At 43.4% G+C, this 12505-nt stretch overlaps 1 protein-coding gene across 6 annotated transcripts in view; it reads right to left on the reverse strand.

The window, feature by feature from the left end:
• Positions 1-2458: 2458 nt before the first annotated feature.
• LEKR1 (leucine, glutamate and lysine rich 1) overlaps positions 2459-12505 on the reverse strand; it is a 515362-nt gene continuing 505315 nt past the window's right edge. For all 6 annotated transcript variants that reach the window (XM_029615748.1, XM_029615750.1, XM_029615751.1 and 3 more), the window contains one exon: positions 2459-5003. In XM_029615748.1, coding sequence (XP_029471608.1) covers positions 4593-5003 — 411 coding nt within the window. In that variant the 3' untranslated portion in view covers positions 2459-4592. The remainder of the gene's footprint in view (positions 5004-12505) is intronic.

The following is a 12505-nucleotide window of genomic DNA, read 5'->3' on the forward strand; positions in this document are numbered from 1 at the left end:
CTGTGTTGCATGCCTTTGAACCTGAGTGGTCGTGAGGTATATGCACGCACCCATGTACTCTGCACCACCCATCTGTGCAGGTGACCGAGTGAGGCAAAACACTGCGCGTGCTTTTCAAAAGTGAATGTGCATGTTATTTTTTGCTCCTCCCTCCTTCCCAGCCTAAACACGCTCCCCGAGACGCCCCTTTTTAAAGGGGCAAAAAGCACCCATGCTGTGAAAGTCGGCGTGTACTTGAGTTGGGCAGAGGAGGGCAATATTCAGCCAGCCCATTCTACCTGGGTACATGGCTTTGAAAACTATCTTCCCAATTAACTGAGTAACTGCAAAAACAAGGATGATGGGAAAAGGGGAAGGCAGCTGTCTTGTGACTTGGGAATATAACGCTGTAACAGGTGGCAGAGTATGACTCATGCACACGTAGAACTACATCTGTTTCTGAGAAGATGTGTAGCACAGAGGGAAAAAAGCACATCATTAAAAAAAACCCCCAACCCAGGAGCCAGAAAGGTTTCTTTTTAATTAACTTCAAAATGGAAGATCCTTTGTTCGAAGATGAAGATCCTTTATTGAATGTACACAGAAATGATTTTTCCTTTTATGAGTCAGTTAAAAACTGAAACCTTACTAAGTCATATATGATTTAGTAAAGGGAACAAATAAACATGAAATTCTGCTAAAACAGGACATATTGTAAGATCAAAAACTGGGTTACTGTCTTGGTTCACCTTATATTTAAGGCTTTTCACATTAAAATTATAAGATTAATGAAACGCTACCTTGCTGAAGATTATACTAATGTACATTTCATGCATGTAATACTCAAAACATTATAAATAAATATCAGTCATCTCTTTTAATTTTACTAAACACACATTCACATTAAACTGTCAACCAGAGTTAATTCAGTGGGTATTTTCCAGGTGATAGGCTTTTAGTGATAAAAAAAAAAAATCAGGGTAAAAATGACTAAGTCCCTAATCTGATTGCTAAGGCTCAATCATGGATCTCCATTTGAAGGAAGTTCAAACTCTGGAAAACATCTGGTTAAGCTCTGGTTACTGGTTCCAAACACTGGCTCACTGGGAGCTTGAGCGTCAGCCCCAGCTGCGGTAGAGACACTACCGAATTGTGTTCTGTGGTAGTTTCCAATTGAAGGCAAGTGACAGGACAGATAGCGTAAGATTATGTCACATAAGGCTGCAGATGGTCCTGTCAGGATGCTTGCATCACCCCAATGCATATTTTGTTTAGCATTTCTCCAAGAAGCAATATTTTTGGAGTGAAAGAAGCTACTTCTTTAGTTCATCATAATTTATTATTAAGTTATGAAAAAAAAATCTATTAGCCTTAATGGTGACCTATGTCTGTTTTGCTTTTCTTGACCAAGGAACTCCCTCCTTCTTTGGGCTTTAGCTCAATCAGAACATGCTCTAATTGGGTTAATGCACCATGAACTTTCATTGGCAGCTACTTTGTGTTCTTCCATTCTGTTTTACCTCTTCCAGCCAGCCTAGCCATCGGGGTGATCAGGGCTGAATTTACAATTTAGGTGTCCATAGGCAATGGTGGAGAGCCCCAGGAAATCATTAAAGGGTACAGATAGAGGTGGATTAGCCCCCTCCCCCCCCCCCCTTGAAATCATGTGGTGGGAAGTGGAGGGGCATCCCATTTCCCAGATATCATTGGGGATGGGAGGAGGCAGTATCACCCTTTCCTCCCCAAGAAATCAGAGGGTATAGGGCTTCTGCCCAGGTCTTTCCCTCCTCCCTTTGTTGTCTCCCCTCACCTCAGGGCCTACAACCCTTTCTTCCCATCGGCACTGCAGCAAGAACTTGCCCCAAATAAACATGGGGCTTTTGCACCAGCAGGTTGCACGCCCCATGGTGCTCCATCCACTGCTGCAGCACAGGCTTCCTTTTACTAAGGCAACCCATACTAGGAGTGGAGCACTGCAGGGCCTGGTGGGAGCATGCACATGCAGATGGAAAGGCTACACTTTTGTTTAGGGGAAATTCTTGTTAGCGCGGGGAGGAGACTTGGAAGAAGAAAGGGATGCCAGCCTGGATGGTGGCAGTGTTGGCAACATCCTGGTGCCTGTCAGATTTTGGCACTGAACACAGCTGCCTATGCCTAAATTTGGGCCTGGGAGTTATAATCCTCCAACTGAGAAGTAAGGACCATGGTTCCCTTAGGAACCTGACAAATGTGCTTTTCAGCCTGCCAAGAGATATCGCTGGGACTACCTCCCAGGGGTTGTGAACACCTGGCTCGTCCAGGAATTAATCTGGATCTCTCAGCAGTATCTCTGTCCCATCCCTGACTTATCTCACTTTTATCAGTCCTTTAGAAAGGGTACATGAAGACATGAACTAAGCACATCTAGTGTTTAGTGCAAAAAAGTTCAATATATTTATTAAATCTTCTGATTCATTTTATCATAAATCACAGGAATCACTAAAACATTACAAAAAAAGTGAAAGGTTATTTATTTAAAAATGTATACAAATTTAAGGTCTGATTTATAAAAGGATATTTCTGAGGTACAAAATGAAGCAAAACCACATTTAATCATATGCTGAAAGTTTTGCTGTTCCTAACTCATGTATCTTAAATTTTCTTTTTTTTTTAAAAATAGCATTGAAGCCAAGTATTTCATGCATGAGACACTGTGACAAGATTCATACACAAGTCAAAGGATACTGTACTGGTTTCCACATAAGTTTTAACCTGATTTAACATATAATGTTATTTTAGCTTCATGCAGTACTGTAACAATATAGAATAAATCACATTTTCAGGGTTGGAGATTCAATATGGTGACAATCATATATCATTTTCAGTAACAATAAGCAAATTCCTCCGCTCGGTTCTGTTTTTGGCACCGCCTTCAAAATTTAGCTCGCACAGTCCCTCATCAAACATGGCTGCTACCATTTAACAAGAAAACAATTTGTTTTCTTAATGTAATACAGTTTATAATGCATTTTAAACAATAATAACATAACATATAACATTAGCACCTGCCAAATCAGAACCCAGATTCAGCGGGCATACGCTAGCAGACAAAGCTTGCTGAATCTTGGCACTCATGCAATGGTTTAAAACATGTTTAAAAAAAAAAACAACCTTGTTAAAAATGACTTTTAATTCAATTTTCTAATAGTAACAGAACCCTTGTTAGCAGGCATTATCGTATAATTGCCATATTGCTAGCTGCCCTCACCTTTGACTCGGGCCTTCTGTCTATTAACACGTGCAGTTATCTCATGATAAAATGCCAACTGCTGCAGGCACTTTCACTTAATGAAACGTTTTGTCATTATGTAGTTGAGTATTTACTATTTCATATTATCAGTATAACATGTAGAAAAAAATATGCTTACTTTACTTACACTACTAAACAAAATGCAATAAAAGAGAGTGGGCATCCCAAAAAGTGCCGTTAGACTAGAAATACAGTGAAAGCAATGAAAACATCACATTAAAACAGCCAATCTATAACCGAGTCTCTTATTTCACATGAAACATTCTAAAAGGTCTCTGGTATTAGAATTGCTTCACTTGAAACAGGAAATGTAAGTTTGGTGAATTTGGCTTCCTTGGAAAACTGCTCTGTGCTCTTATGGAAAATGTACAGTTATTTCAGCCTGTCTTCATTACCCATGTCAGCCTGGGAGGAGTCCTCATGTGCTAGCACTGGGATTCCTTTATGGGCACAGAACAGTAGGAAACGCTTGATAAATGAGGTTCCTTACCCTCTTGTCTGCTGGGAATACTGGTTTATCCTGGCTTTGTAACAATTATTTGTGAAGGCCCCTGCTGGTCTGCTGTGGGGGCCTGGATAAACTGTGATATTTTTTGTACTGTTAGTGATTATCCTAGTTAATCGACATCAGAAGAAGGGACCTGTGTGGTCTCAAAAGCTCATGTACTGCAAAATCATTTTATATTGATCCAATAAAAGATAGTACAACCTATTAAGATTTCAGTTTCCCCTAGGATTCTGTTTACCTAAATTCTGCACTTAGTGACTATCAGAAGATATAAGGAAGCCTGCACTGGGAAATAGATCTTTTGCAAAGCAAACAAGGGAGGACAAGTCATTCGTGTGCCTAGATTTGGAACATTTCTCAGTGTGATCCACTTGAAAATAACTTCCAGCTCATCAGGTTCAGACTGTTTTCACTAAGGTCACTTGCCAGGTTATGGCTGACTTTCGCCTCAGGTCTGAAGTCAATATCTGTGCAGTTTGCCTACAATTATTGTGCTTGCAGACAGATTGAATCACCCCTAAGATCTTTTCCCCCACGTGCTGTAAAGTTAAAAAAATAGACTTTTGTATAAATTAACTTTTTGAATAGTGTTCTCATTAGTTCACTTAAACAAAATACAAGGAAAATCATTTCTCTACTACGGTATAAAACTTAAAATACTCTGCCAGTTTCACTTTTTTTTCATAAAAACAAAAGCTGAAAAAGTATATTCTGAGGGTGCCTGTGAGTTTAAGGTCCACCATGCCATCTTCATTTGAGATATGGAAAATGATGATACTTAGACGTTAATTTTCCGTGCTTGACTTGATCTACCACTTACAGTTGACTTGACTTTCTTCTCAGAATGCCGATTATCTTTTGCCTGTTTATAGTCACAGATTCTTTTTCCCTGGGAAGAGGTGGAGATGGTAGAAGAGGCAAGCTTGTGCTGTCACTGCTTCTGTGATGAAAAGTTGCTGGGGTACTAGCAGATCTTGAAATGCTATATAAGCCGGTGAATTTGGTTCCTTTGCTGGAGGGTGGCGTCGTAAAGACCTTCTGCCCTTTATTACTGACTGATGAAGAGGATGAGCTTAGGCTGACTCGACAGGAAGAGGTTTGTGAAAACGGTCCATTGCCACTGAGTTGCCTGAGCTCCAGCAATTGTTCTCTTGCTTGGCTCAAAGCCTTGGTCAGCTCATAACGTTCTTCACACTCTCTACGTACGGTTTCCTGGAGAAAAGATTTCTGTAAGGGAAAAGAAAGACGCTCTCTTACCATTTCACTTGTAGCATTATTACTTGTAGCATTATTACTTGGCCTCAAATTCTTTCTCTACGCTGATGATGTGCAAATCATCATACCCATTCAAGGCTCCCTATCTGACACCCTTGAATCCTGGGGAAACCATCTCGCTGCCATCAACTCCTTACTTACCAACCTCCACCTCGCTCTAAACACTGCCAAAACTGAACTCCTCCTCATATCCCATCACCCCCCTACTAATCCCGTACTCTCAATTGACTCTGCTATCAAGATTCCTCATGCACAGCCCTGCGCAAGGAACCTGGGAGTCCTAATCGACCAACAACTGAACTTCAAAAAACATATCAGTGCCATACTCAAAGAGGGTTTCTTCAAACTTAAAGTCTTAAAAAACCTGAAACCTCTCCTTCACGCTAGTGACTTCCGCACTGTCGTCCAGGCTACACTGGCATCCAAGATGGATTACTGTAACTCCCTCTTTCTTGGCCTACCCTACTCCTCCTTAAAGCCCCTCCAAATGCTACAGAACACTGTAGCCAGAACCCTCTCCAATGCTCACAAATATGACCACATTTCCCCCATACTGAAGGACCTACACTGGCTCCCTATTCCCTCCCGCATCCTCTTTAAATCCCTGACCATTATACATAAAGCCTTATATTCCCATCACTCCAACTGGCTGGCAGATCCCCTCCAATTTGCCTGCTCGAATCGGCCGACAAGGACCACTAACAAAGGGTCCCTCCATGTGCCATCCCTAAAGAAAGCGCACCTCACAGCTACAAGGGATCGGGCGCTCTCCATTGCTGGACCTATGCACTGGAACTCACTCCCAACCCACCTCAGACTTGAACCTTGCATCACCAAATTCAGAGCCCAGCTCAAAACCTGGCTATTCAAACAAGCCTTTCCCCAACACCCTTGATGAATATTGAATTGTGATGGATCATGACCTGAATTTGACTATGACCTTGTTCTTATGACATTATAGTTCACTTGTTGTTTGTTCCTATGCTCCTCTGCTCTCCTTATGGTTTTTTGTACCCCTTACCCTTCCCCTGTTACTTGTAATTTCCGTTGCTTTTGTTCCATGTAAACCGAGGTGATGTTTCGACTAACATCGGTATAAAAGACTTTAAAATAAAATAAATAAATAAATAAAGTTAGTGAAGACAATTTTCAAAGTTATTTCCCCAGGTAAAATGTGTTAATCTGTGTCTGAAGCCACCAGGCCTCCATGCAGCTAGAAGCTCATATGTTGTTCCACACTGCACAGGCAGTTCCTTGGGGGGGGGGGGGGGGATCCAGGAGCATTGTAGAGAGCATTGTAGAGAGCATTTTCAAATCTTTTAGGTATTCTTTTCCAGCAAAAAGCCACCTACAGCAAAAGTAGGAGGACTGCGTGCAATTTGTACCTGCTGCAAGCTTGGAAAGTGGTGCAAAGCCTGCAGGTATTTGGTACCCATGGGTTTTTCCCAGTGCAGGCAGTTTGAAAATTCCTCCCTACATCGGGTAATTTTCACAAGGATTTACATTCATAAATCCCAGTTTATGCGGGTAAATTGGGAATCTGAGCAGAGGGTTGTGCAGGTAAAAGTATGAGTATAACTCCATGTTGGAGTCATTTTTTGTTACTTTGGCTGAGGATGTGTGTGGAGGTTGGGCTGTACCCAGACACAGATTAGTTTGAAGGCCAACCTCTGAGTGAACTCATATTTACTGTTTTGCACTGTGAAATGCTTATGAACAGGTAAGAGTCTGTTTATTTTAGCTATTCCAGTAGGTCTGTGATGAGAAAGCAAGCAATTAACTTATACTAAAGCCTGAGAGAGAGTGAAGGCCACACAGCTGTGTCTGAAATTGATAAGAACTCAAAGGAAGGGAACATCGCTGCTTTTCCCAAGCATTTAGGGGTAGATTCTCAAAAGTTACGCGTGTGTGTCCATCTGTGCGCGTTACCTGGCGCGCGCACATGGACATGCGATTTTATAAATGCACACGCTGGCGCGAGCATGTTATAAAATGCTGGGTCGGCACCCGCAAGGGGAAGAACAAATATGCAATTACGCGAGGCGACGCATCGGGGCCTTCCCCAGTTCCCTTCCAGTCTGCTCCAATTAAGGAGCAGACTGAGAGGGAACTTCCCAACCCCCTAGCCTAACCTCTTTTCCCCTATCCTGCCCTCCCCCTATCCCTATCCTAAATACCCCCAAATTTTGTCCTACCTTTTTCTCCTGCTTCCGAGCAGGAGCAAGTTGCGCGCGCCGGCACCCTGCTGGTGTGCGATCCCCAGCATAATGGCAAATGGCCACTGTGCCGGGCACCTCTAGCCCTGTCCCGCCCCCAGACCGCCCCTTCGGTTAGCCCCGGGACTTACATGCGTCCCGGGGGTTTATGCGCATGGCCGGGCCCTTTGAAAATTGGCCCGGTGTGCGTAAGGCCCGGGTTTTACGTGCCTAAGTGTTTTAAAATCCGGCCCTTAGTGTGTAAGGAGTAATAACAGCTAGAGAGAGGGAGAGTGCGCTTCTGGATGTGATAGCACAGGCTGATCCTTTGGAAACATGTAAACTATTATCTACCATTACTTCTTCTGTATGATCTGATTTTATTTATTCTATCCTCCTATTGCTCAAATACACGTACTTTCCTAAGTACCTGGAACCGTGACATACTTAATCAAAGTTTTAGTGTGGCTATTTGCGTAGGGAATAACCTCCTGGGTTCAAGCCCCCAGGTATAATCCCAGTAATTGTGTGTGTGTGTGTATATTGGGTAAGCCTCCCAGGTAGTGCTGTGTGCACACAGGCGATAAGCCCCTCAGGTAGCCCCAGTATAGACCTCAGTGAGATTAATCCCTCAGCTCAGAGCCCCTGGGCAGAATGCCAGTATGCATGGTCTGAACCCAGAACACTTCATTACACATAAACCTCTCCCTACACTTCGGTAGGCGTTCTAGAAGGCAGAGTTGGTACAGGGAAAGCATTTATGTGCACCTTTTGAAAACTGAAAGTATGCATGTAAGTGTATGTGTGTATTGGGGACACTCGTGAATTGTGAAAGCGGATTTATCTTTTAGACTACAGACTTTATTCAAAAACAATCTTTCCCCATTCTGTGTCTATGAAAAATATCTTTATTGAATAGCGTTCTCTGTGTCAGTAATTGTGGGTCAGATAATTAACATCTACTGAAATAATCCTGAGTCTGCACAGTGCTGTCTATATGTGGTATATACAGATGATAATTTACAAGCTAATTTACTGTCCAAGTAAAACTAAGATGCTCACTGCACAAACAAATTTCACTGATCATCCTTAAAACTAAATTATTGCCGCACTTCAGCCACATCAGTGATTTTATAGAAATTATCTGATGAATGCAAACAGGGAAAAAGGAATTGGAACTAGACTGAAAGGAGTGACGCCCAAACAATTAAAACAGGAAGTGCTGAATAAACAAAATGTCTTACCTGTACTGGGTGTTCTTTGAAAATGTAGCTCACCAAACACATAGATGGGTGATATCACCTGATACACTGATGACATGGAACACTATTCCAGAGCTTTCCAGCAAGTACTTGAAAATCTCTCTGAGCAGGTGTAGCAGCTCCTATAATACCCTAGCCATGCAGCCTTCTGTTTTGTAATTAAGCTAGCAAGTTCAACTCCAGAAGAATAGGCAGGAGGGTAGGTGTGACTCATTCACTGCTGTCTTCACAGTACATCTTTTATAGACAAGCAATTTTGTTTTCTCTAAAGACTAGCAGTTCACCTAGTCACACAGATGGAACTCCCTAGCTAAGGGTTATCATCAATAAAAAAAAAAAAAAAAGGGAAGACAAGAACAAACCATCAACAACTATTTTAGTGAGATTTAAATTAATTTTTGGGGGGAAAGGGAAAACAATCCAAACCAACAGAAACTGATCCCAGGAGGGCTGGAGTTGGGCTCTAACCCTCAAATAGACCTTGGAGAATAGACTGCCCAAACCTGCTGTTGCATTAATAGTCTGCATCCAAACAACAATGAAATGTAAATATGGGAATTGAAGACCACATTGCAGCTCTGCATTTCTCCTCAATAAAGGTTGATTTCAGATGGGCCCACTTAGCCCTGGGGAATTCTGCACTACTGTGGAGTGTAGAATTTGCACAGAATTCCCTTCCTGTGCAGCCACACAGATTCTGCACAGAATTTGGCAGGCCCTGGCATGCCACAAGCGGAATCCATTCTGCTCGTGGCAAAGGAGGAACAGGCCCCGGCGTGCCATGAGTGGAGGCCATCCTGCTAGCAGCAAAGATGGAACAGGCCCCGGCGTGCCGTGAGTGGAGGTCGTCCCACTCACAGTGAAAATGGAACAGAGGGAACCAGTGTGCAGGGGTTTGTGAGAGAGGGAGAGACAAAGGTAGCCTGTGTGAGGGTGCATGCATGAGAGAAAGGGAGCCTGTATGAGGGTGTGTGTGTGTGTGTGCATGAAAGAGAGAGGAAGCCTGTAAGAGGGGATGTGTGTGTGTGCAAAAGAGACAGGAAGCCTGTATGAGAGGGTGTGTGTGTGTGTGTGTGTATGAGAGACTGTATGAGGGTGTGAGTATGTGTGTGTGAGAGGGTGTATATGAAAGAGAGAGGACACCTGTATTAGGGGATGTGTGTGGGTGTGTGAGAGAGGGAGCCTGTATGAGGGAGTGTGTACGTGCACTAGAGAGAGGGAGCCTGTGTGTGTATGTGTGAGAGAGAGAGAGAGGGACAGAGGGAGCCTGTGTGAGAGGCAGTACTGAGAGAAGGGTCAGATAGTGGCAGGTGGAGGAGTTGGGGCCTTAGAGGGCAAAGTGAAAGGAGACTAACCAGGGGAGTAGGGAGAGAGGGTGGAAGAGGCTCTTACAGTGAACTTCTAGGGAAATTCTGTTCAAAATATTTAAAACTCTGCATCTTTAAGTAATAACTTTTTTCTGTATTACATTTTAAATTAATTACATAAGGACTGTCATGTATATTGTGTTGTTTTGACCAATATAAAGCATGCAGAATTTTAAGTTTTTGTGCTCAGAATTTTAAATTTGTGTGTGCAGAAATTTTAATTTGTTTGCACAGAATTCCCCCAGGAGGAGCCCACTGACACAACCATGAACCTGACCTTATGGACTTTATCACATCCTTCCAAGAGAAAAAACACTTGGGCATAAGTGAAGGGCACACAGGCTGTTATCCAATTAGAAAGAGTTATCTTCAAAACAGCAATCCCAGGCTTGCTTGAAAAAAAACCCAAAAGCTGAGTGAATCTTCTTAGGGCTTTGACCTGCTTTTATCATCAGAAAACGGTTATGATACTCTGAAAAACCAAGATATGCAGGGCTTGTTCATGTTACATTCTGTGTGTCTTGAACTAATAGTGGGCCATTGGGTCATGGCGAGTGAAGACTCCGCCCACAGGGAGGAGCCCTCAGGGCTAATAGGGAGGAGCCCACAAGGCTAATAGTAACAGAACCCTTGTTAGCAGGCATTATCGTATAATTGCCATATTGCTAGCTGCCCTCACCTTTGACTCGGGCCTTCTGTCTATTAACACATGCAGTTATCTCATGATAAAATTCCAACTGCTGCAGGCACTTTCACTTAATGAAACGTTTTGTCATTATGTAGTTGAGTATTTACTATTTCATATTATCAGTATAACATGTAGAAAAAAATATGCTTACTTTACTTACACTACTAAACAAAATGCAATAAAAAAGAGTGCACTCCCTCATACAGGCTCCCTCTCTCACACACACACACACATCCCCTAATACAGGTGTCCTCTCTCTTTCATATACACCCTCTCACACACACATACTCACACCCTCATACAGTCTTTCATACACACACACCCCCCCCTCTCATACAGGCTTCCTGTCTCTTTCGCACACACACACATCCCTTCTTACAGGCTTCCTCTCTCTTTCATGCACACACACCCTCATACAGGCTCCCTTTCTCTCATGCATGCACCCTCATACAGGCCTCTCTTACCACAACAGGCAAGGTCTCAGCGGTGATGGACAACAGAGGAAACAACTTTATTATACAGCCAATGGTGATCCGAGGAGCGGATCAATAGAGGCAGTCCTGAGAGAGTGACTTGCAGCTGGTCGGTCCGAGTAGTAATCCTCAGCGTGGAGTAGTTCGGTGAATACCTTCTCTAGGCGTAGCTTGTGCTGGCATCTCTGGTAGTGGTCCACAGCGTGGGTTAGGCTGGAAGCTGACTGGAAGATGCACAAGACTGGAGGGATCTGGTAGTGGCCCGCAAGCGGGGTAACCCGAGGATCCGTGCCACAAAGGTAGAAGACCAGGTTCTGTACTCACGCCGGTACTGTGGAAGTAGATGGAGGATCAGGCACCAAGGAGGTCCAAACAAGAACAGCAAGGGTCGTCCAAGGACGATGCAGGAACTCACTGGAACAGAGAAACAGATAGTAATGGCTCTCCAAGGAGCAGTTAGCCCTGAGTGAGGCAAGGCCCCTGAGGAGCGGGTACCCAGGTCACCCAGTAGGATAGCGAGACGGAGTCCCAGTGTGGTGGAAATAGCAGGACAGGAATCCTTGCTAACTTGTATTGCAAGAGGTCAGCTGAGTTTAAGTATGGTAAGTGGATGACGTCATGCTGTGGGGATGCCCCCGAGGTTCCCGCCATGACACGCTTAAGAAGGGGGCAAGCGCGTGCGCACGCGCATGCCATAGGTAACCCCAGATGTAAGATGGCTGCCGTGAGAGCCACGCCGTCCCGGGCACGCCATGAGGGTCGGCATGTGGAAGCGGAGGCTGCCATTCTCCCCAGACTCGGAGCTGCATAGAGAAAGGAGGTGAGCCGCAAAGGTCGCAGCCACCTGCGACCAATTGGTGCAACAGTTCATCTTTGCTGGCATATAGCCTTAGGAAAATAGTTGGAAAGACAATTTCATAATTAAGATGGAAATCTGAAAAAAAAACTGTGATGATAAAATTTAATATAAGTGGATAAGTTACTATGGCCTGAAGCTCTCTGATTCTGTAGGATGAAGTGACCATTATCAAAAAAGTGACCTTCTAAGTCAAGTATCTTAGCCAATAGAAGGCCAAATGGGCTTTCATTCATTGCGTTAACACCATGTCGAGGTCCCATAACTCTGTAAGTGGATTAATGGGAGGCTTAAAATGAAGTAAGTCCTGCAGAAATTTAATATCTAAGAGTTGTACAGAAATCATTTTTCCTTCCACATATTTAGAGCATATACCAGATGCATTAACGTGTACCCTAACACAATTGGTTTCAAGCCCAGATCTGAGATTTGCAGAATGTATTCAAGCAATTTTTGAGTGGAAAGGAGAAGATATCTAGGGCCTTGCTGTCACAACAGACAGCAAACCTCCTACATTTGCAATCATAAGACCTAATACATTTTTTCCTAGAAGCCAGAAGTACTTGAAAGACTGAATTGGAGAAACCAAAAAGAATGCATTGCTTTGCACTCA

This window comes from Rhinatrema bivittatum, chromosome 9 (genome assembly GCF_901001135.1).
Source record: "Rhinatrema bivittatum chromosome 9, aRhiBiv1.1, whole genome shotgun sequence".
Classification (NCBI taxonomy): Eukaryota; Metazoa; Chordata; class Amphibia; order Gymnophiona; family Rhinatrematidae; genus Rhinatrema; species Rhinatrema bivittatum.